At 42.2% G+C, this 23,258-nt stretch overlaps 1 protein-coding gene and 1 long non-coding RNA gene across 6 annotated transcripts in view; one reads left to right on the top strand and one right to left on the bottom strand.

The window, feature by feature from the left end:
- The window catches only part of SESTD1 (SEC14 and spectrin domain containing 1), a 134,847-nt gene that overhangs the window by 13,353 nt on the left and 98,236 nt on the right, over nucleotides 1-23,258 (bottom strand). For all 4 annotated transcript variants that reach the window (XM_075933734.1, XM_075933735.1, XM_075933733.1 and 1 more), the window contains 4 exons: nucleotides 16,294-16,416; nucleotides 11,450-11,644; nucleotides 10,567-10,681; nucleotides 7,998-8,157 (listed from right to left, as the gene is read on the bottom strand). In XM_075933734.1, the coding sequence (XP_075789849.1) occupies nucleotides 7,998-8,157; nucleotides 10,567-10,681; nucleotides 11,450-11,644; nucleotides 16,294-16,416 (593 nt within the window). The remainder of the gene's footprint in view (nucleotides 1-7,997; nucleotides 8,158-10,566; nucleotides 10,682-11,449; nucleotides 11,645-16,293; nucleotides 16,417-23,258) is intronic.
- LOC142830199 (uncharacterized) overlaps nucleotides 18,771-23,258 on the top strand; it is a 58,863-nt gene continuing 54,375 nt past the window's right edge. For both annotated transcript variants that reach the window (XR_012905233.1, XR_012905234.1), the window contains exon 1: nucleotides 18,771-18,955. This is a non-coding gene — a long non-coding RNA (uncharacterized LOC142830199). The remainder of the gene's footprint in view (nucleotides 18,956-23,258) is intronic.

Below are 23,258 nucleotides of genomic sequence, written 5' to 3' on the forward strand. Positions count from 1 at the left end.
GTGCCCTGACAGATTCATCTTGATGGTACGTCAGTTCCACGACGGCATGACGGCTCGTGTTCTGGATGATGGAGAAGCTTCAGAGGCCTTTCCCGTCACAAACGGCATCAAGCAAGGGTGTGTGCTGGCACCAACCCTGTTCAGCATAATGTTTTCAGCCATGGGAATCAGACTGAGATACAGGACCGATGGGAAACTGTTTAACCTGCGAAGACTCCAGGCTGTCACCAAGATAAAGGAGACTGTGCTACGAGATCTCCTTTTTGCTGACGACTGCGCCCTGAATGCTGGATCAGAGCAGGAAATGCAAGCCAGCATGGACAAATTCGCAGCAGCATGCGACAACTTCGGCCTTCTCATCAACACAAAGCAAACCAAAGTGATGCACCAGCCAGCTCCGAAAGCTCAACATCAAGTGCCCACCATCACAGTGAAGGGACAAAAGCTGCAAGCAGTGGACCAATTTACATATCTTGGCAGCACCCTCTCCCGCGCAGTGACAATTGACATCGAGGTCAACTGCAGAGTCGTCAAGGCAAGCTCTGCATTCGGCAGACTGCTGACCAAAGTGTGGGACCGCCGTGGAATAAGCCTTGCTACAAAGCTTAAAGTCTATCGAGCAGTAGTGTTAACTACCCTGATGTACGCCAGTGAGACTTGGACTGTATACAGAAGGCACGCTAGGCAACTGAACCACTTCCACACGATTTGCCTCCGCAGACTTCTGAGGATCCAGTGGCAGGATAAGGTGCCAGACACAGAAGTCCTTTCTAGAGCAGGCCTGCTGTCAGTTTACACCCTGCTGATGAAAGCTCAGACACGCTGGGCAGGCCATGTTGCAAGGATGCCAGATAAGGGAGTTACTCACCTCGTGCAGTAACGAGTGTTCTTCGAGATGTGTGTCCCCGTGGGTGCTCCACTCTAGGTGAAGGGTCGCCCTGAGCCGCAGATCGGAGCTTTTCAAAGCAGTTTTCCCCCTGTTGAGCCACGCATGCCCAGAGGGCATCTCGAGCCCTTCCCGCCCTCTGCAGCGCGCGGCTCAACCCCCTCCCTTTCAGTTCCTCGTCTCCGCCCGAGTAGTTTAGACTCCGTGCAGAGGGGAGGAAGGGAGGGTCGTGGAGCACCCACGGGGACACACATCTCGAAGAACACTCGTTACTGCACGAGGTGAGTAACTCCCTTTTCTTCTTCGAGTAGTGTCCCCGTGGGTGCTCCACTCTAGGTGACTACAAAGCAGTGTTCAATATATGGCTGGAGGGAGCCGGAGTCAATGTTTAGCGGTGGTAGAGAGCACCGCTGTTGCTACTGCTGAGTCCTGTGTAAGTTGCGGTAGGATTGCATAATGTCTGGCAAACGTGTGATCTGAAGACCACGTTGCTGCTCGGTAAATATCCCTTAAGGGGACATTGTTCAAAAAGGCTGTAGAAGCGGCCGTGGCTCGAGTGGAATGCGCTCTTGGGGGGCACGGTAGTGGTTTATTGCCCAAAGTATGACATTTGACTATGCATGTGGAGATCCATTTTGAGATTCGTTGTGATGACAGGGGTGTTCCCTTAGAACGCTCAGCGATTGATATAAAAAGTCTTTCGGATTTACGAAATGGTTTTGTTCTTTCCAGGAAGAAGGCAAGAGCCCTCCGAATGTCCAGGGTATGCAGAGTGGCGTCCTTCTGTGATGCATGCGGTTTCGGAAAAAAGGTAGGTAGTACGATTGGTTCATTTACATGGAATTCTGTACAGACCTTTGGCAGAAATGTTGGATGAGGTCTAAGTATGACCCTATCCTTCGTAAAAACTGTGTAGGGGGGTACTGCCATTAATGCCCCAATTTCACTCACCCGTCTAACAGACGTGATAGCCAATAAGAAACAGACTTTCATAAAGAGAAATGGGAGTGGTACTGTAGCCAGAGGCTCGAAAGGAGGTCCAGTAAGTTGGTGGAGAACAAGATTTAGGTCCCATAAGGGGGGTGGTGCCTTATGGGGTGGGTATACGTTGTGGAGCCCTTTAAGGAATCTTTTAGTGATAGGATGGGCAAATATGGAGAATCCATCAATGGAAGTATGGAACGCTGTTATTGCAGAAAGATGTACTCTTAAAGAAGAAATTGAGAGTCCTGATATTTTAAGGTCTAGAATGTAGTCCAAAATCATATGTAATGGTGCATCACGGGGTTCTATCCTGGTTCGCTGGCACCAGAGGGAAAATCGAGTCCATTTCTGTAGGTAAGTTTTTCGAGTGGACTGTCTCCTACTGTGGAGGAGGATATCTTTCACTTGTTGGGAACAGTGATTTTCTATCTCCGAGAACCAGAGAGTAGCCAAGCCTGGAGGTGTAGGGTGTGGAGCTGTGGATGCAGTATCGCTCCATTGTTCTGAGATATTAGGTCTGCCCGGTGAGGTAGCGGGTAAGGAGGGTGAACTGCTAGCCTGTACAGGTACGGGTACCAAGTTTGGCGGGCCCACGACGGGGCTATCAGGATGACTAGGGCTCCGTCTCTGCAGATCTTGCGTAAGGTTTTCGGGATTAACGGTATGGGGGGGAAGGCATAGTGAAGGGGGGCTGTCCATTTGATTAGAAAGGCATCCCCTAGGGAATGTTTGCCAAGACCTGCGCGTGAGCAGAATTGGGGGCATTTGGCATTCTGGGTAGATGCAAAAAGGTCTATGGATGGCCATCCCCAATGGTTGAAGATTGAGTTTGCGACCTCCGTGTGTAACTCCCACGCGTGATCTGAGGTGAAGTTGCGACTGAGTGAATCTGCTCTGGTGTTGTTCACCCCGGGCAGGTAGGATGCTACCAGGGTGATCTGTTTGCGGATGCATGAGTTCCACAGGCGGATAGCCTCTGCACAGAGGGAGCGGGAGCGGGCTCCGCCTTGCTTGTTTATATAGAACATCGTGCAGATGTTGTCCGTTAGAATGCGGACCGTCTGATTGGCAATGTCGGGGGCGAAGTGTGCGCAGGCATTCCTTACTGCTCGCAGTTCGAGGAGATTGATGTGTAGTCGTGCCTCGGATGGGGACCACCTTCCCTGAACGGCTTGGTCGTTCATATGTGCTCCCCAGCCAAGGAGGGAAGCATCTGTAGTAATCTGTACAGTGGGTTCGCTCTGTTGGAATGGAACACCTGTGAGAAGGTTGTTCGGTATCGTCCACCACCGTAAGGAAGCAAGGACGTTTGGTGGAATAGTCACCGTCTTGTTGAGGGAGTGTTGTGACGGTATGTATACACTTGCTATCCAGAGTTGGAAGCATCGGAAATGCAGACGAGCATGGTGGACAACGTAGGTGGTGGAAGCCATGTGGCCCATTAGTTGGAGGCAAGTAAGAGCTGTAGTGGTAGGAGTTGTAAGCATTACACTTATAATTTCTTGTATCGTTATGAAACGTTGCCGAGGTAGGTATGCTCGGGCTGTAATTGAGTCCAGGCGCGCCCCAATGAACTCTATATTTTGAACTGGGTGCAGTGTTGATTTGCTTTCGTTGAGTAGAAGGCCTAGACGATTGAGGAGTGATGTGGTCGTACTTATCATGGAGGCAGTTTCGTCCTGTGTTGAGCCCTTCAAAAGGCAGTCGTCTAGGTAGGGGAATATGATGACATTGTGGCGTCTGAGGTATGCAGCGACGACTGCTAGTACCTTTGAAAATACCCTTGGAGCTGACGAGAGGCCGAAGGGGAGGACATTGTATTGGAAATGATCCTGGCCGAGAGTAAAGCGTAGATAGTGTCTGTGGGCGGGATGGATAGTTATATGGAAATACGCATCTTGTAGGTCGAGGGCTGCGAACCAGTCCCCTTGATCTAGCGCAGGAATGATTGTTGTAAGTGTGACCATTTTGAAGCGTTGTTTCTTGAGAAACCTGTTCAGTTTGCGGAGGTCTAATATTGGCCTCCAGCCTCCCGTTTTTTTCTCGATCAAGAAATAGTTCGAGTAAAACCCTTTCCCGTGGAACTCTACTGGTACTTTTTCTATGGCTCCGATAGAAAGGAGGCGGTCGATCTCTTGTTTTAGTAGAGTGCCGTGAGAGGGGTCCCTGAAAAGGGACGGGGTAGGGGGAAGGGTAGGTGGGGTAGTGGTAAATGGGATAGTGTATCCTACTCGAATTATTTCTAGAACCCAGCGGTCCGATGTTATGGATTCCCATTGTGGGAGGAACGGCCGCAAACGGTGGGTAAATAGGCAGCCATGTTGTGTTATTGCTAGATCGTGAGGGAGGTAGTGCAGACCCTCGACCACGACTTCAAATTTGCTGTTTGGAGGACTGGGTAGTTGGTGGGCGACCTTGATTAGGTCGTCTTCTCTGAGGTCGTTGCCTTGGCCTAGTGTCCTCATAGGGTCTCTGTGGCCGGTTGTATTGCCCATATCTATAACGATTGTACGTATTATATGGGGTGTATCGCCTGCGTTTGAAGGGCGGTGTATACATGCCTAGTGTGCGAAGTGTGGTTTTCGAGTTCTTACTATTATGTAGCATTTCATCTGTAGAGGCTGCAAATAATTTTTGTTTATCAAATGGCAAGTCTTCTACTTTTGGCTGAAGTTCTCGGGGAACTCCAGATGATTGTAGCCAGGAAGTTCTGCGCATGACTATCGCAGTGGCTGTAGCTCTAGCTGCTGTGTCAGCAACATCCATTGCCGTCTGGAGGGCAGTGCGAGCGATGGTGTGGCCTTCGTGGACTATTGCTTTCAAGATGGCTCTTTTGGACTCAGGGAGATGTGGTATCAGTTCTCCGAGCTTCGAATAATTATCAAAGTCGTGATTCGCTAAGAGGGCAGAATAATTTGATATTCTTAGTTGAAGCGTAGAAGAGGAATATATTTTCTTTCCAAAGAAGTCTAGCTTTCTATGTTCTTTGTCGGTGCTGCCATTCTTGTATTGCGGTATCTTCGCTCTTTGCTGTGCAGATTCAACCACTAAGGAGTTTGCTTGTGGATGCGTAAAGAGGAAGTCATTGTCTTTCGGTGGAACAAAATATTTCCTATCAATCTTTTTGTTAGTCGGTTGGATGGATGCTGGTGTCTTCCACAGATCTTCAGATGTTTCCATGATTGCCTCATCAATCGGCAGGGCAATTTTACTATGCAGCGTAGGATGCAGGTTCTTTAATAAGTGATGTTGTTTCTTTTGTACTTCTTGTAGGGAGACATGCTGACTTGTTGCTACTCGCTTAAATAGCTCCTGGAACTGTTTAAGGTCATCCATCGCTACGGTATCTGATGGTATCACTGCATCGTCCTGTTGGGCAGTCAGGTCATCTGGGTGAGTGACGTTTATAGATTGAATGTCGGATTCATTATCCGAAAAGCGCTCCTCCTCCTCTTCCTGCTCTGTGTGTGATGCAGGGGGTAGGGGCTGTGGATGAGGCAGACCTCTCCGAGATGGTGTGGAGTGGACTGAGGACCGGCGTCTGTACGGGTCCCATTGGTCCCAGGGCCCCCATTGGGGTGGATAAGGTGGGGGCGGGTAAGACCAGTAGGGGTGCCATGGGTTTTGTTGCGGTCCAGCCCTCTGATAATAGGAACGAGACCCCCTTGGCAACGTCTGTCGCGAAGAATATGTCGTATGGCGGTCATCCTCTAGAAAGGGAGCGCCATGAAAGGACACTGGGGACACAGATCTGGCAGGGGAATGCCTTGCAAGGGATGTCCCTGGTGAGCAGTCAATGGGAGGGGGGCAGGGCTGCTGCTGCCTGCTGTGAGAGTCAGACGGAGTCTTAGAGAGCTCTGCAGCAGACTCTCGAAGAAGCCTCTCATTGTCTGTTGCCGGTGCCGGTGCCGGTGCCGAGCTCTGGTTTGTGGCGGGCTGTGTATTAGACATGCTATGTTGCGGTGCGGGTTGTTTTAGCGGTGCCGTTCCTTTAAGCGGCACCGGGGTTTTTCGCGGTGCCGGGGCTTGCAGCGGCGCCGCGGTTTGAAGCGGCGGCGGCTTTTCTTTTCGCCCGGGTTTCTCAGTGCGTTCCCGGGAGGGCTCAGAAGCAGCGCGCACCGGCGCTGATGTAGACCGGGAGGATTTTCCCTCTGCCTTATTAGCAGGGGTCCCCGGGTTTCTTTGCCCCTCTCCCTGGGTTTTGGGAGAGGAAGAAGGCGGGAGAGAGCGAGATGGTGAGGCTCTCTGCCTTGTAAGTTTCGTTGGCAGGGGAGTTTCGTGCTGCAGTTCCCCCTGCTCTGAAGGCTGCAGAGTCTTATCAAATAAAATCATCCTCAGGCGGAGCTCTCTATCTTTTCTAGCTCTCGCCGTGAGGGAAGCACAGTGTGTGCAGCTGCGGGGCGAGTGAGCTTCCCCCAAGCAGCGGATACATTTCGTATGGCCGTCAGAAGCCGGCATAGGCTCGCGGCACTGGTCGCATTTTTTAAAGCCTGAGGAGGCAGACATATCTTGCTGCTTGTTTCTTTAAAGTGTTGGTATTTCGTTTCTTTTTCTTTCATATGGTTTATGTGTTTTTCTCTGGCTGAGGAGCCAGGAGAGAGAGAGCTCCGGTTCACCCGGGGCTCCGGTCTGAAGGGAGTTTTAGTCCCCGAGGGGGGATTTTGTTGTCAGTTTCGTTCTTCTTATAAAAAAATATTTTGTTGTTATTATTTCAAAGAGAAAAATAAGGGAAACTAACTTGGAGTAACAGGGGAAAAAACTATGTAACCTAACTAATAGAAAATACAGTCTGAGGGACTGTGAGGGAGCTCCTGCTCGCTCCGTCCGCTGACGAGGGCGGTTAAAGAGGAACTGAAAGGGAGGGGGTTGAGCCGCGCGCTGCAGAGGGCGGGAAGGGCTCGAGATGCCCTCTGGGCATGCGTGGCTCAACAGGGGGAAAACTGCTTTGAAAAGCTCCGATCTGCGGCTCAGGGCGACCCTTCACCTAGAGTGGAGCACCCACGGGGACACTACTCGAAGAAGAACATCGCATCCCTAAACAGCTCTTCTATGGTGAGCTGTTTCAAGGGAAGCGATCGCACGGGGGACAAAAGAAGCGATACAAAGATACGCTTAAAGCCTCTCTCAAGTCCCTGTATATTGACACCACCTCCTAGGAGACCCTGGCACAAGACCGATCAACATGGCACACGCTGATCTACCAAGGCTGTCAAACATCTGAAGCCAGAAGGACAACCATAGCACAAGAGAAGCGAGCGCTCCGTAAAGCCAGAGTTGCAAAAGCTGCAACAGTGGTGCCTACACATGTCTGCCCGACATGTGGCAGAACATTCCGTGCCCGTATCGGCCTTATCAGCCATTTGCGGACACACCGTGGACAGTCCACAACCCGTTAGATGTCAAGGTCCTCTTCGAATATGATGGATGAACAACAACAACAACACTTCATTTGCATAATCACATCACGGCGCTGTTTCAAACAAGCACCATGTCACAAGTGAAATCACAGTTAAGACATGGGTTTTTTGACAACGAGGCGATCTTTCGAAAGATCTTGTACTCCTCAAAAATTACCCTGTTGTTGAAAAAAATAGGTCTAAACTGTGGTTTCACTTTCGACATGGCGCTGGTTCGAAACAGCTCCATGATGTGATTATGCAAATGAAGTGTGGGATATTTAAATCCCCGCTTCATTTGCACTTTTGAAGTGCTTCATTTTCAGCCCTCTGCCGACAGAGAGGTGTAGTTTAGATGTAGCCTCAGTGTCTGGTAGTGCCTACAAGAGATCATACACTGTTCCCATATCACTATTTGTGAGCAATGTATGTTCACTCACATCTAAGTATAGGAACAGAAGGGAGCACATGGCCTTATGTACCATCCTCTCTGCTTCATCCAGCCCTGCAATGTACCCATCTTTGGGTTTAGAAGTAGGCCACAACAGTTCTAGGGGAAGAAGAAAATTAAACTTCTCTCTCATTTAAATGGAATGTGAGATTCCTTTTGAGCTGCATAAATTAGGATTTCACCATCATCCCAGGGCTGAGTCCCATATAAATGAGGGTCTGATGTAAAATAGCATCAGTTTTCTTTCTAAAAATGAGTTTTAAAAAAGTGTTATTATTACCGTTGCTTTCTAAGCTGCATATCTTCCATCACACCCTGGATGTGGTCCACATTTTCTTTGTTTTCTATGGTTACATCTTTTCCATAGGCCCAGGACGCTTGGTTAGATATCTGATCAAGAAGACCCTGGCCTTTTTCACGCAAACCTTGCAGGCCTAAGTCTAAAACGAAAATAAAAGAAAATAAACCAAATTGCTGCTTAAATCTGGTTAGTTCTCCCCATTCTTTGAACTCTCTCAACTTTTTCACCATCCTTGAATATCCTTCTTGAAGTGTGGACACCAGGACTGACCACAGTACTCCAGGAGTAGTTGCACCAGTGCCAATTATAGAGATAATATAACCTTTGTACTCCTCCTTTGTATTTGATATTCCTCTATTAATACAGCCAAGGACTGCATTAGCCCTTGTTGGCCACGGTGTCACAATGGGAACTCATGTTCAGCTGATTATCCACCATGACCGCTGCATCTTTTTCAGAGCAACTGCTCGCAGGATGGAATCCTGTGGATTTTTATGTATGGCTGGCATGTTTGTTCTTAGTTGTATGGCCTGACATTTTGGTTGTACTGAAACATATTGATCGAGAGCATCAATTAGATGTAACATTCTATAATATTTACAGAATGCTAGGGAAAAAGTATTTGTCTCTATTTATTTAATTTTTACTTGCTGGACCAAAAAATTAATGTGTTCCCAGAAAATATGAGAATTGATAGACAGTTATAGTTGTTTCAACATATACATAGGTAATTAATGCATACAATCTTCAACATAAACTATATGATGTTGTAAATGTGTAACTGATGAAGCACTGCGCTGCTCCAGCCAATTGGTGTGGAGTCCTGACTGTCAGGCCTGCTGTGGACAGGGGGTTGCTCTGGCCTGCTGCACCACGGCCATGGGCAGTGGACTGCTCCAGCTGGCTGGTTAACTGAAGAAATGTAAAATCCCAAGTAATTAGTTAACTGGTTAAATGTTAAGTTAAACCAGTTAACTGATTAAATGGGAAGTGGGCAGGTTAGAGCAGCCCTCTGGGCAGAGGCTGCTGAGGGCAGGCTGGAACACCCCTGCCTGCAGCATGCTTGGGCAGGACCCAGCAGAGATGGGGGCTGCTACAGCCCAGCTGGAGCATCCCCTACCTCCCACCAGTAGCAGGCTGCCCCAGTCCTCACCAGTTAACTGGTTAACCTCCTACATTCTTTGGATACTGCAGTATGAATAAAAATATTTCAGTGCTTCCCCTTAAAGTCAGTGCTTGTTGTTAAAGCTACAGCAGAAAACATTTATTTTATGTCATTTTAATATAGTGCATGTTTGGGGTAAACCTAATATAAATTGCTGCACATTTGCAATAACTTTTAAAATTTAGTTACTTCAGCTATTTCAATTTTAATACATCTTTTAATTCCATAGTCTCTCTTCCAACCTACTGCCCTTTCCCTTATGATAAAGCCTAACATATGGCATATGGAGTCTGTAAAAAAAATTAATTACAAGTTTTATCACTGCAAGCATCCTGGGACTGGGTAGGCAGAACATAACTCCTTTCAGAGTTTAGTTAATTCATACAGAATTCTCTCCTGGGGAACAGGAGTCTCATCTTCCTCCAAGGAGATTAGGACATAACTCTTACAATAAAGTCCTGTTCTCCTGCCAGGGGTGGGGAAAGCGGTGCAGTCCAAGGTTCAAACTCTAGGTTTCTTGTCAAATGTAAATACGGTAACCACACTTTTCATTTGTGTGCGTATTATTCATATACTTTTTCATATAAAGTAATTACAGAACATGGCACAGCCAAATATGACAAACATGCATTATAGAACGCAGGTTTTAGTGCTGGAGAGAGGTGATCTTCTACATAACCCGGGTCTCAATTTCTCAGCCCACAGACTATCCCAGGCCAGAGCAGTTGCCAATCCAGCTCAGAAGTCACAGTGTGCTAGGGAGGAGGGGGAACTGTCCATTCCTGTCCCCCAAACCCTGTCCTTTCCCCACCCACCCCTGATGGGTGCATACTGGGGGATTCCTGAGTGGGGGGAGGGCTGGCACTGAGCAGCAGCAGCAGTCATGTCTCCTGTACTCCCCATGGTGGCAGGAACCATAGGGAAACAGAGGAAGTGCGTTCACCGAGTGTACTCCACTTCCCCAGGACTCCCACTGCCACAGGAAGTGCAGGGGGCCCCAACTGCTGCTGCTGCCTCGCAATAGACCCCCTCCCATAATCCTTGAGGCCGTATTCCTTGGGAGATGGGGTGCCATGTGGGCAGAGGATGAGGAGATGGCGGAAAGAGGCAAAACATGGGGAATGGGAACAAGCAATCCCCTCCCCGTCCGAATAATGGGCTTGATTGCACAACTGGCCAGGGGGTTGGCCTGCAAGTCAGGAGTTTGAGACCCCTGATATATAAAAAGGGGGTGAAAGAGTATAAAGGAAGAACTGATCAAAAGGGAAAATAGTTTAATACATTAAGTGAAAATTGAGAGTATTGTCCTCAGCATTTATCCCTTTCAGGTAGTTCATCCACTACTATTTATATATTTCTGCATTTCAGTAATTTTCTGCTTACCAACACTTTTCAGCTTCTCTTCAAGCAATTTTAAAGTTTGCTGAATTGATGCTCCATCAGCTGGTGCTACATCTACACACAACATCCCTAATAAGCCATCTAACTGCTGAGACAACTGAAACAGAGAGGAATAAAGATAAAACTCTTTATTTGATAAAGTAGCCATTCTTTGTAATGATACAATTCAATTACAACTAATATGTAAAAGACGTATAAGCACTCTCAATATTGCCAAGCCCAAGTGTTCCAGAATCATGAGCTTAATTTAAAAATAATCCCCGCCCCAAATTTTGAGGTTTCTTGGCCTTCTGAGCCTTTGGAGTTCATTTACATCAAGTCTTCAAGCTTTTCTCCATATCCATGAAAGCTAGAAATTTATTTTTTTTAAAAAAGCTGAAATTATCACCTAATAACACGGTTACAGCAGCTAGCCTTTAAAGAAAAAACACCCAAGTCTTAGGCCAAAATCATGAGTTGGCTACACTGAAGCGGACACTTCAGACAAATAACAGCATGAAAAATATCTTACAGAGAAACTCCAAAGAATGTTCTACCCCATGCAATAAAACCAGCCAGTTAAAAAATTTAAGCAAAGAAGAGTTACCTGAATTTCTTATAATTTGTGAAACAACATAAAGACCACATCAATGTATGGCCACACCAGAATGTCTAGTGTTACAACATACATTCTTCTTACTAAACAAAAGGCTTCAGCCTTAAGAACAGCATTTCAATCAGGCTACCAATAAATCAAGACTCTTGAATTTTTCACAGAAGTTACTTTGTTTTTTCGGTAGACCTCATGCAAGAGACTGAGCATCAAAAATGTTATATCAACAGTGTATTGGCAAATAAGCCTCTAAACACTTAAAAACAAGCTTACATCTTGGGCAACACCATGGAATTCAAGCGCTGCTTGTAACAGATTTTGTCTAAATTCCAGCTGACTGGCCTGCCGATAACAGACGTCACTCAATTGTTGCTGTAGTGCTTTCAATTCTACCAGGTCCTCCTCATCCCCAGCATTGAGCAGTGCTGCAATCTGCTGATTAAGCTCCACATATACAGCAAACCATTCCTTAAAAACAAACAAACACCACAATACCACACAATTAAAAGCTTTCAAATAAAGTAACACCAAAATAAATCTTTATTTTAAAGAACATGCATTTGAATGTACTGAGTATTTCATTATAATTTTCTTTATGGGATACCAGTGGAATCTTTCAGCTACCAGAGCAGGCTTATGCAGCATTTTGAAAATTGACATGGCAAGAAGCATTTCACATCCTGTATCTGGGCAGATTAAATAAATGATTCAACAATAATTTGATTTTTTTAAAATGTAAATGAAATACAGCTATACTTTTAAAATATAAATATATATAAAATTAAATATGAAACTGACAAACCTATTTTAACATCTAAACTACTTAAAATCTATCAAAACCATAGAAGTTAAATAAAAAAAAATTACACTTGTACTTCTTTGTTAGCAGGAAAATCAAACTGAACAGGTCAAAGTCACTGGCTATGCACATAGACCCAGAGTTTTTTGAAGTGATAAACCAGCTTTTGCATACTGTTGTTACAGTAGCCATGTCAGTTCCAGCATATTAGAATGACCAGGTGGGTGAGGTAATATCTTTTACTGAACCAACTTCTCTTCCCAAGACAGATGTTTTTGAGCTACATAGAGTATAAGTAGTAGCTTATGCTATGTGCTAACTACTTATGCAAAAAGCATCTGTTTGACCTTGTTTTTAGTTGTAACTCTCTCAGTACCCTTCCATGACCTTGAGAAGTACTCTATATTTCAAAAGGTTGCCTCAAACAAGCTTTTGATAGCTGTAGCCTCTTCTGAAGGTGCAGAGAGAATACTTTCTTCAATTCAGTTTATTTCAAATTGAGACACTAATTGGGATTTGGAAAAGTTTGTTTTCTTCTTCCAAACTATGACTACATCTAAACTTAGAGCTAGACATGCAACTCCCAGATCAAGTAGACATGCACGTGTTCTTATCGAGCTAGTGTGTTAAAAATAGTAATTGTCACACTAACACTGGCAGAGGAAAGTAATGGCATACTCTAGCTGCTCTAAATTCAACCCTGCACTGATACTGTAGGTATGTACTTGGGATGGCTAACATGTGCCATCGCTCGCCACTGCCCATGCTACCACAGCCACTCAGCTTCTCTTTTGCATGCTAGCTCTGTGAGAGCTAGTGTGATGATGTCTATGTGAGTTGGAAATCATAACTGCAGCTTTTAGCGTAGAGATATCCTATAAATAAGAACTAGGCCTGGCCTGAAAAGGTGAGATTTGTTGGCGCTAAAATCTTGAAACACACAGTGGCAACATATAATCAGCTGAATCTATTAACTATCAATAATATTTCCTCCATTTAATGCATCAATTCCCCTTGTCTATACATCACTTTTAAGTTAGTTTTTATTTAATTACAAACATAAAATACTGGTTTTGTTCATTTGTAATTGAATTCAAATTACCACTCAGATTCACACAAATCACAATACAAAATTAAACTAATAAACAAATCCTTCATTCACCATATTCCAACAAAATTAAAAATGTAAAAGTTATAACTCTGAATAAACACAAGTATATAACTGCTTAAATAAATGTGTATAGATAGCAGATCCTCCCTGTTAGCAAAAATGAGCACTAAAATGTAGCACGTAAGGATAAATTAAGTAGAGAATCAACATGTTTTAATGATTAGCAACTTATGGGGACCAATCTTTTAGAGAAAGAACTAAAAGTATAAATGTAAAGCACAGTTAAAATCAATTACTTAAACCAAGGTTTCTTGCTTGTTAATTTAAATTATTCTTTAAATGGGTGATTTAAAATCAATCCATTCTGCCCACTATCAATAACAGAATTGTAAGGTTTTTTTTTAAAGTATCTATGCTATTTAAAGGTAAGGGGAGTTCCATTGTCATAAACTTTAATTGCCAAACTGCCTATTGGCAAATACTCCACATTCCATTAATATTCACTTGCACAGCACATAAATGCCACTATCTAAACATTAATCGTTATTTATTATTATTATTATTATTAAGGTGTTCATGGTATGCTACAGAAACAATGATCATGCCCTAGCACCACATTAAGTGTTTTCAGAAATATGATTACTGCTAGCAGTAAACTTAGAAATGTCATTAGAAAAATGAGGCAGAATGAAGTAAATACTATCTTTCAAATAAAATGGGGCAGCAAAATAGAGAAATAGGCTATTTTAAAGTTTCTTCATTATATGAGAAAATGTGTTGCCCAAGCGTTGCCTTAAATATATTTATATTGTTAAAATTATAATATATAGCTTTTGGTAAGAAAACATTTCAAATGATGGACAATTCGTGGTGAATGAAAGCCTACTTCATATATCAAGATAAGAAATCCAATGTTCATCTGATTTTGTTATAAACCTGTAATACCAAATATGGCTGCTAGACAGTTTCATTATTTTGGTCTACAAACCAGATGACCTTCAAATGTCCTTAGTTCCAACATAAGAGAATAGTGCCACCTATTGGCTGTATTAATGAAATTTCTGATTTAGTGATTAATGCTTTACCTTGTGATTGCCCAATAAACACAGCAAAAATAGTTAACTGTAACAAAAGCTGCTAAATATTTCAAGACCCATAAAGCCCTTAATTAAGGCTGTTGACCACAAATGACCAGCTCTAAACCTAAACTGACCAGACTCTTGGTCAGGATCATGAAGAAGGGGCCGAAATTTGACTTAAGACTATGTGCTCAAGTAGATTAGACATGCACAGAAACTATGAAGTAGGTCACAAATTGATTATCTAGAAAACTAAAGCAGTTCTTTTTCAAGGCTGGATTCATATAGAATATTAAAAACAAATAGAAGCATTCTAAAGCAAACTAAAGCAGCACAAGAGCAATACAATCAATAATAAAGAGAAGACCTTTCCAAAGCAATGCAGGAAATGGGGAGGGGAAGAGCAATGGAAGAGAGATAAGATCAGAAAGACATGCAGTTTGATTTTAGGAATGAGGGAAGAAATATCCAGAGAGACCACAGAAAATGAGAAAAATGATGAAGAAATGAAGATGACAGACATCAAATGCTTATTCCCAGATCAATTATAGGAGATGCTCCCTGACTAAAGGGCAAAAACAAGCATACACACACACAGATACACTTTGAAAAGAGACTTTGTAAATGGGGTTCCATGTTTAACGTATGTCAACGATTTCCAGATCAAAATTTGATTAATTGATAAGTCTAAATATGTTTATTTAGCCATTGCTGCAAATTCATACTGGAATTGAAAGCCAGGCTGTGTTCTTTCTTGCTTGTGCATAATCAACAGTGATATTCTATAGGCCAAATTCAGACCTCAGTTACACCTCTGCAAGATTGCAAGGACCTGCGGACAGACGTTGCCCCTCAAAGAGAACTTAGATCATTTTGTTAACGACGCACAAGCATCAAAGGAATTCAGCACAGTCTTCCTTATCTATGTCACTCTGCAATACAAACATGAATAAAACATTACAATTATTTTGTTATTAAAGCAAGCAAATGTTATTCTGTGCACATAAGGATCAGACACGCTGGGTAAGAAAATGACATTTACACATTTCTCTACAGAAAGTGACAATGACAAAACAGTAGCTGTCCTCTTGCTGAATGCCGAGTAATCAAATCTCAGTAACAATAAATCAGCTGGTATAGAGAGGATATTTCTATTGCATGTTAAAGATCTGCAAAAGATACCTGTAAACAGGTTTAGAGTAAAAAATAGAATAGTATTTGGTCACCAAAGTTAGAAATAAGCTATCAAATTTCATTCCAAACTCAGGGTATATCTAGACTGCACTGTTATTTCGAGATAACTAGAGTTATTTTGAAATAATGCAAGCATCTACACATCCATTCTGTTATTTTGAAGTAATTTTGAAATAACAGATGGCTTATTCTGAAATCTATAAGCCTCATTCTATGAGGAATAACGCCTATTCTGAAATAGCTATTTAGAAATAGGGCACAAGTAGACACTCCACTGTTGCTATATCAAAATAGCCCCTCACCAGGGCCATTCTAAGTTATCCCTCCCCAGTGCCTCCTGGGGCTCTAATCAAGATAGCAGGTCTACATTAGGGAAGCCTGCCTCGGACTAATTTTGAGGCTTCCCTGCAGTGTAGACGTGCTATTTCGAAACAAGCTATTTCGGAATAAGTATGCAGTGTAGACGTACCTTAAATTGTGTTTCAAATCTTGTAACTGAAATCCATGTTCATAGTTAACTGACAGTGATGGGTTCTAGCCAAAAAAACTTGAAATTTAAACATCAAATTTACCAGACCAGCTGCACAAATCTTATCAACATTTTCACAAATGATTTTTTTTCAAGTTTATTCTCCTTTTTTATTTCACCATTACTGAAAGTACAAAATTATCATAGTGGCTTTTAAGACATCAACATAAACTACACACAGACAGAAAGCATATAATTAGATTTTATTATCTACATTGGAAACCATAAAAAGCTGTATCTAATGGACATAGAGGGTAGGTAAAACAATGCAGTACTCCTCTTTATACCCGATAAATCACTGCCTGCCCAAAATGCCTAAGAATCTGTCACTGAAATACACTGTTCACAATTAATTACTTGTACTCATAATCATGTTGTAACTTGGGGAAGGGGAAAATCTCTCACACTGTGTTGACTCTCAATCTCTTCATGTTTCTGTTGCAAAGCTTGCGAGGCTCTAATTGAATCACCTATCCCCCACTGGGTTCGTAGTTGTTCTGATCCAGGTCCTTCAAGCCAATTCACTACCTGTTAATAAAATAATTGTTTAGATGAAAACAAATAAGTCAAATATTCTCAATAATTTTTAAAGACATTCCATTCATGCTATTAAAAATTCTTGTACTTTTCATTTTAAAATTCACTGAACCAAAAATTGAGTAATAAGTTTTTATCACTCATTTTTTGTTGAATGACTTTGGAAGCAATTCAATTTATGTGACACTGGTAAAATGTACTTTTCATTAACTTTAGGCTCATGCTAAAAGCTGAGAGCTCACAAAAGTCTAGGCATGCTAATATTTGTCATTTCACATGTGTGTCAATAAAGTGGATTAAAATAAACCCTTTTCCCTCCCTTTGATATAAAAAACTAACCCTTTCATTTTAGGACAAATTAAATTAGCCCAGATCAAATTTCTGTGCATGTGTCAGCAGTGCTGAACGTTGGACACATTTTATGTTCATGAGAGATAAGTGTTTTCTCCCTGCTTTGTTAAACAATTATGTTAATGGACAAACAGGTGACAAGCATGTTTTCAATACAAAATATGAGCAATACACAAAGGGTATGACTACACAGCAATGTTATTTTGGAATAACGGATGTTATTTCGAAATAACATAATGCATGTCCACATTACAAGCCTTTATTTCAAAATAATGTTGAGGTGGAGGACTTCTTACTTCGACACATGGTAACCCTTATTTCACAAGGAGTAAGAGAAGTCGAAGGAAGAGTATGTAGAAACTGGAGAAGGTTCAGAGAAGAGCAACAAGAATGATTAAAGATCTAGAGAACATGACCTATGAAGGAAGACTGAAAGAATTGGGCTTGTTTAGTTTGGAAAAGAGAAGATTGAGAGGGGACATGATAGCAGTATTCAGGTATCTAAAAGGGTGTCATGGAGAAGGGAGAAAACTTGTTCTTCCTGGCCTCTGAAGATAGAACAAGAAGCAATGGGCTTAAGCTGCAGCAAAGGAGATTTAGGTTGGACATTAGGAAAAAGTTCCTAACTGTCAGGGTGCTTAAACACTGGAATAAATTGCCTAGGGTGGTTGTGGAGATATTTAAGAGTAGGTTAGATAAATGTCTATCAGGGATGGTCTAGACAGTACTGGGTCCCGCCATGAGGGCAGGGGACTAAACTCGATGATCTCTCGAGGTCCTGTCCAGTCCTAGTGTTCTATGATTCCTTCAACTTCCTGCTGATGTAGCTCAAGCTGTGTAGCTTAATTTGACTTTAGCCCTACTGTGCCGACATACCCAAAATAATTTAAAGGAATATAGACCTTTATCTTGTAAGCAGTCCCTTTCTGACATTAGTGTGCACTTACATTCAGCCTCACTGATGCCAATATCTCCTTTAAAAGTTATGGGATTGCCTTTGAAATATAGCCTACAAGAGGTCTTTATGTCTTATCTACACTATTAAGTCCCAAGATTAAACTGTCAAAATGTGTTATTTTTATAACTAAGAACACCATCAATTCATTTTGATTTATATGTCCCGAAATTATCTCAGTATGGTGGAAAGGCCTCTAAAATTATGTATATTGGCCCCTTTATGTATATTTTCATGTATATTTATATTTCACATATTAGACTATACCCACAGCACAAATTCTAAGATTAAAGCATCTAGGAAATCTATAAACATCCATGCCAGCTGAAAAAACCACCTGAGAATACAGAGACCCCTAAATTGACAAAGGACAAACAAGTAACTTCCCTTCATTAAATCCAAAGATTTTCTTTTAAATAACAAGAATATATGCAAACATATTATGAAATTCAGTTGGCTGGTGGATTTGTGCACACCCATTTTTCATAGAATACAGCCTCAGCAAGGGGAAAACAAGGACAGAACATGGATTCATCTTTGACTTCATGGAAGGTCATGGTGCAATAGCATCTATTACTATGCAGAAATTATTCAGAAAGTCCATTCAGTTTTGTCACCTGATGTACAGTTATCCATGCCTGTAGGACAGCTTCAGACTGCTTTTTCGAGAGCCTATTACTCTGCTAGCAAAGCACATAAGTAATACAGATGCCTCAAGATACCATTATTATTATTATTATTGTAGCAAACAGGACCCCTACTCATGAACCAGACTCCAGTGTGTTAGGTGCTATGTAGACAAAACAAATTGTAATCTCTTTGGGCAGGGATCATGTTTAAGTAAGACATCCTGTCCTGCTCACATCTTGTATGGTGCCCCCTTTGGTATCAGTGGAGAGAGGCAGAGAAGGGAAGCTAACAGTATACCCATCAGTGAAACTGCCTTGAGACTTTGCAACAGAACTGCTTAGCAGCTTCCTACTTTATTCCTCGCTGGAGTCTTCTCAGTTTCAGGCAGCTGGCTTCTATATCTGATCCTGGCAGCTGCTTCTAGAGCTGCGATTGGCTCAGCAAGTGGAGAAATCTGTGTCAAATGCTTGTGCTGGAGAGAAGTAGCCAGCAGAAATGATGTGGATGCCTAGCAGATAGAAGCCAGCAGAGGATCCTACACTCTCTATACAGACCAGACAGGCCATTTACAAGGGAGAGACAAGAAACTATGTGGTGAGATGGGAGACAAGGGGAACAACATTATTATTAAGGGGCAGTTTTCAAGTCAGCGAGTGACTGGGGGAGGGAGGGGCACAACAGGATTTTATGTGCATTTTTATGAGTTTAGAATCATTTATTTTTATTACAAATATTTGCATTGTAAAAAAAAAAAAAAAAGAAAGAGTATGTCTCCATTCATCTAATACAAGTACTGTAGTGCAATCTCTTTATCATGAAACTAACTTTCAAATGTAGAATTACATACAAAAAATAACTGCATTCAAAAATAAATCTAAAAACATTAGCACCTAGAAAGTCTACTCAGTCCTTACTTCTTGTTCAGCCAATTGTACAAACATATTTGTTTATGTTTGCAGAAGATAATGCTGCTAACTTCTAGTTTACATCACCTAAAAGTATGCCAATTCATGCTTCAAACACCGTTTCAGAGGACATGCATCCATGTTGACAAGCTCTGCTCAATAATGATCCAAAGCAGTGAATACTGACATTTCCATTTTCATCATCTCTGTCAATACCACCAACAGAAAGATGATTTTTTTGGGGGGTGGTTTAGGTTCTGTAGTTTCTGCATCAGATTGTTGCTCTTTAAGACTTCTAGCAGCATACTCCACACCTCGTGCCTCTGAGATTTTGGAAGGCATTTAAGATTCATAAACCTTGGGTAAACTCTTGTACCCATGAGATTGCTAAAGATAGCTGCCTTTGAGATTTGTCAAATCTTCAGTTTATCCATTCTTAAAATGAACAGCATATGCTAGGCAATCATCCAAGACTGCTTTAACATAAATTATATGGCGAAATTCAGGCAAAACAGAGCGGGCAACATACAAGACATACAATTCTCCCTCAAGAAGTTCACTCAGAAATTTAACTAATGCATTATGTATTTTACAAGCGACATTAGCATGGAAGCATGTCCTCTGTAATGGTGGCCAGAGCATAAAGGTGCATATGAATATTTAACATATCTGGCACATAAATACCTTGTGTTCAGGTGACACTGTAAGTAAGAAGTGGGTTGCATTTTCTCCTATCAATGTAAGCAAATTTGCTGGTCTTAGTGATTGTCTGAACAAGACCTAGGACTGAATGGACTTATAGGCTTTAAAGTTTTGTTTTAACTTTTTAGTGCAGTTGTGTAACAAAAACATTCTACATTTGCAACTTGCTCTTTCACAATAAAAAGATTGCATTCCAGTATTTGTACAAGGTGAAAAAAATTATTCCGTTTGTTTATCATTTTAGAGTATAATATTTGTATTACAAATATTAAGTGAGAACTGTACACTTTGTACACTGTGCTGTAATTGAAATAATTATATTTCAAAATGTAGAAAATATCTAATATGAAATACATTTCAATTGGTATTCAATTAATGTGATTAAAATTGTAATCAAGATTTTTTTAATCTCAATTTTTTAATCATGTGAGTTTACTGAGATTAATTGCTAGTCTTACTCACAATTTCTGTGTAGTTAATAAACTTCTTGCATAGTTTTATCTAAACCAGTGATTGTTTAGAAATAAGTATTCAGGAAACTTCATTTATGATAACAGGATTTGTGCAAATAATTTTCTATTATGACAGGATGGACTTTGTATGAGCTTCTGCTGTCCAGAGGGTGCTGGGCAGTACAAGACACATTCTGGAACAAGTCGGGGACTATTTAATTTACTGGTGTTGTCTGTGCAGTGTAATTAATGGATGGTTGGCTCATACAATATAGCTGGGAGTGATCTGCACGCTGGAGGCTGTTTGAGAGCAGACCAATAGTGGTTGTTCTCACAGTGACGCAGTATAAAAGAGTTGAAGGGACTCTGCTGTCCATCAATCGAGATTGTACCTTGTCTTTTTTCCTTTCTTTAATTTGGCTGTGCCAGCATCTGCTTTCCATTTTTCTTCCTCATTCCCATTCCCATTCCCTGTTCTAATCAAATGCGGACTCTACCTGTTGGTGGGCAGCTTGCCCACTGCGGCTGCTGCCTTTAGATAGGATGTATTTATTTCTAGCTGTGGATCTAGGCTGGTTGCCTTATCTTTTAAATTTAGGCAACATTTCATTGCATTTTTTGTACAGCGCTTAGACGTCTTTCAGAATTGTCTTAAAACTGGTTAATCAAAATAGCCAAACACATAGCTACATTACGTTCTAAGATTCTGTTCACTTATGCAGCATCAGTAATGTAAACAGAGCAAATGGATGACTATTTCTAATCAAAATGATGCAAATTGAGGTTGATGCCCCAGTAAACAAGTCTATTTAAATGCATTGCATTAATGAAGGCAGTTTGCCAAACTACATTATAAACTTCATTTCAATTAGCAATTCTTGCTCAGCCAATTTGAATATTATCCAACTACAGGAAAACTCCCAGGCTCTGCTTATGTCATTTGTGAACTATGCAAGAGTGTTATAGTCTTGCATATCACACTTTTTTTCCACCTGAAAATATCAGAAAAAGAGTTTTGATTTTTCTTTTCTCTTCAAGATTTCAGTGATTACACAAATAAAAACAGCTTCTTGATGGATTTACATTTTCAGTGGTAGGCTATTTCCCTTCATCAGAAGCATGCGATTTTGGGAAGAAAATTGGTAAGTGGATAAAGTGACTTGTGTGCAATTCTGAAATTATTTTGGAGATGAATTTCTAGTGAAGCCAAAGAGAATTGCTTTTCTTATGAAATATAATATATAAGGGTGAGGCAGGAGTTCTCCCAGTCCACTCATCCTTCAAGATGATATGACAGCAACTAAAAAAGGTGACCTTCCGAGAAGGGTAAGACACAGAACATATGGTCAGTGGTGGATACACAGGCAGTTCTTGATTGCCCCATCAAAAACAGCCTCTAGGTGCTGGATGGAGTTGAGTAGTTGCAGTTTTCATAGGGAGAGATGCATATCTAGGTTTTTGTATAATACTCTCGTGTTTGCATTTTGGTTAGAGTGAACACTGGTGGTAGAGCAGCTGGGAGGTAGTCCTGGCTTGTACAACTGTTTGTGGTGTTTCGTCTTCTAGCCCAAGCTGTAAATGCCAAGGGAACGGAGGATTATTCTAGAGTTTTTCAATGAGTTCAAAAACTTAGTCTTCTCATTAAATAAACTTGACAAAAGGTGGTCCTCTATTATATTCTGAACTTCCCTGGAGAACCATGAGGAGTGCAGAGCAAACTCATGCCTCAGGTCTCTGTTTGTGGCTTTCCTTACAGATGCAGTATCAGCTTCATTGACTTTAGCTTGAAGAAATATTTTGGCCATCAGACTGCCTTCCTCAGAGGGCCTGGAAATGTTCTCTGTCTTCTTGAGTTAGGTGCAGCGTGTGTGTGAAGAGAAATGTCACTCCTCTGACTGGTACAAAATTATGCCCCTCTGCCCTTTATGGGGCTTGGCGCTAAAGTATGAAAGACTATCCTTGCTGGTTCCATGATGGTCTCATTTACAAGTTCGGCCCTCTTACTGGCTATCGTGGGCCTCCTCTAGTAGACTGTGGAGGGTATTCATCACTCTCTGCAGAAGCTCCTTATATTGCCAATGTTCATCAGACAGAGTTGGGGTACGTCTACACTACAACGTTAATTCGAACTAACTTAGTTCGAATTAGTTAATTCGAACTAAGCTAATTCGAACTAACGGATCCAGACTAAAAAACTAGTTTGAATTAGCGTTTTGCTAATTCGAACTAGCATGTCCACATTAAGTGGACCCTAAACCAGGCTTAAGGATAGCCGGAAGCAGTGCCGGCAGGGCATCAGAGGATGACTTAGAGCATGGAGATGCTGTCTCAGGCTAGCCGAGGGCTGTGCTTAAAGGGTCCCAAACCCCACCCCGGACACAGTTCTCAGGGGTGCCCCGCTTGCAAAGCAGTCCTGGCTTGGATTGCCCGAAGTACCCACACTGGGCACATCACAGCACTCGGCCATCAGCCCGGCTGCACTTGCCACAGGCTGCCATCTGGGGAGAGGGGGCAATTGGGGGGCTGCAGGAGAGCTTCCACCCCCAGAAGCCTGCAGTGCCAGCCCAGTCCTCCCCATTGGGGGCGCGTACCCCATTCCTCCCTCACCTCCTTCCACTTACCCTTCCCTAGCCCCTCTTCTTGATGTACAAAATAAAGGACAATTGTGTTCAAAAATGGAATCTGTCTTTATTGAACAAAACTCAGGGAGACTGGGAAAAGGAGGTGGGAGAGGGGAAGAGAGAGGGTGTGAGAGGGGAGGGCAACTAAAATGATCAGGGGTTGGGAACTGGTCCCATATGAAGAGAGGCTAAAGAGACTGGGACTTTACAGTTTAGA

The sequence above is a fragment of the Pelodiscus sinensis genome, chromosome 7 (assembly GCF_049634645.1).
Source record: "Pelodiscus sinensis isolate JC-2024 chromosome 7, ASM4963464v1, whole genome shotgun sequence".
Taxonomy (NCBI): Eukaryota; Metazoa; Chordata; order Testudines; family Trionychidae; genus Pelodiscus; species Pelodiscus sinensis.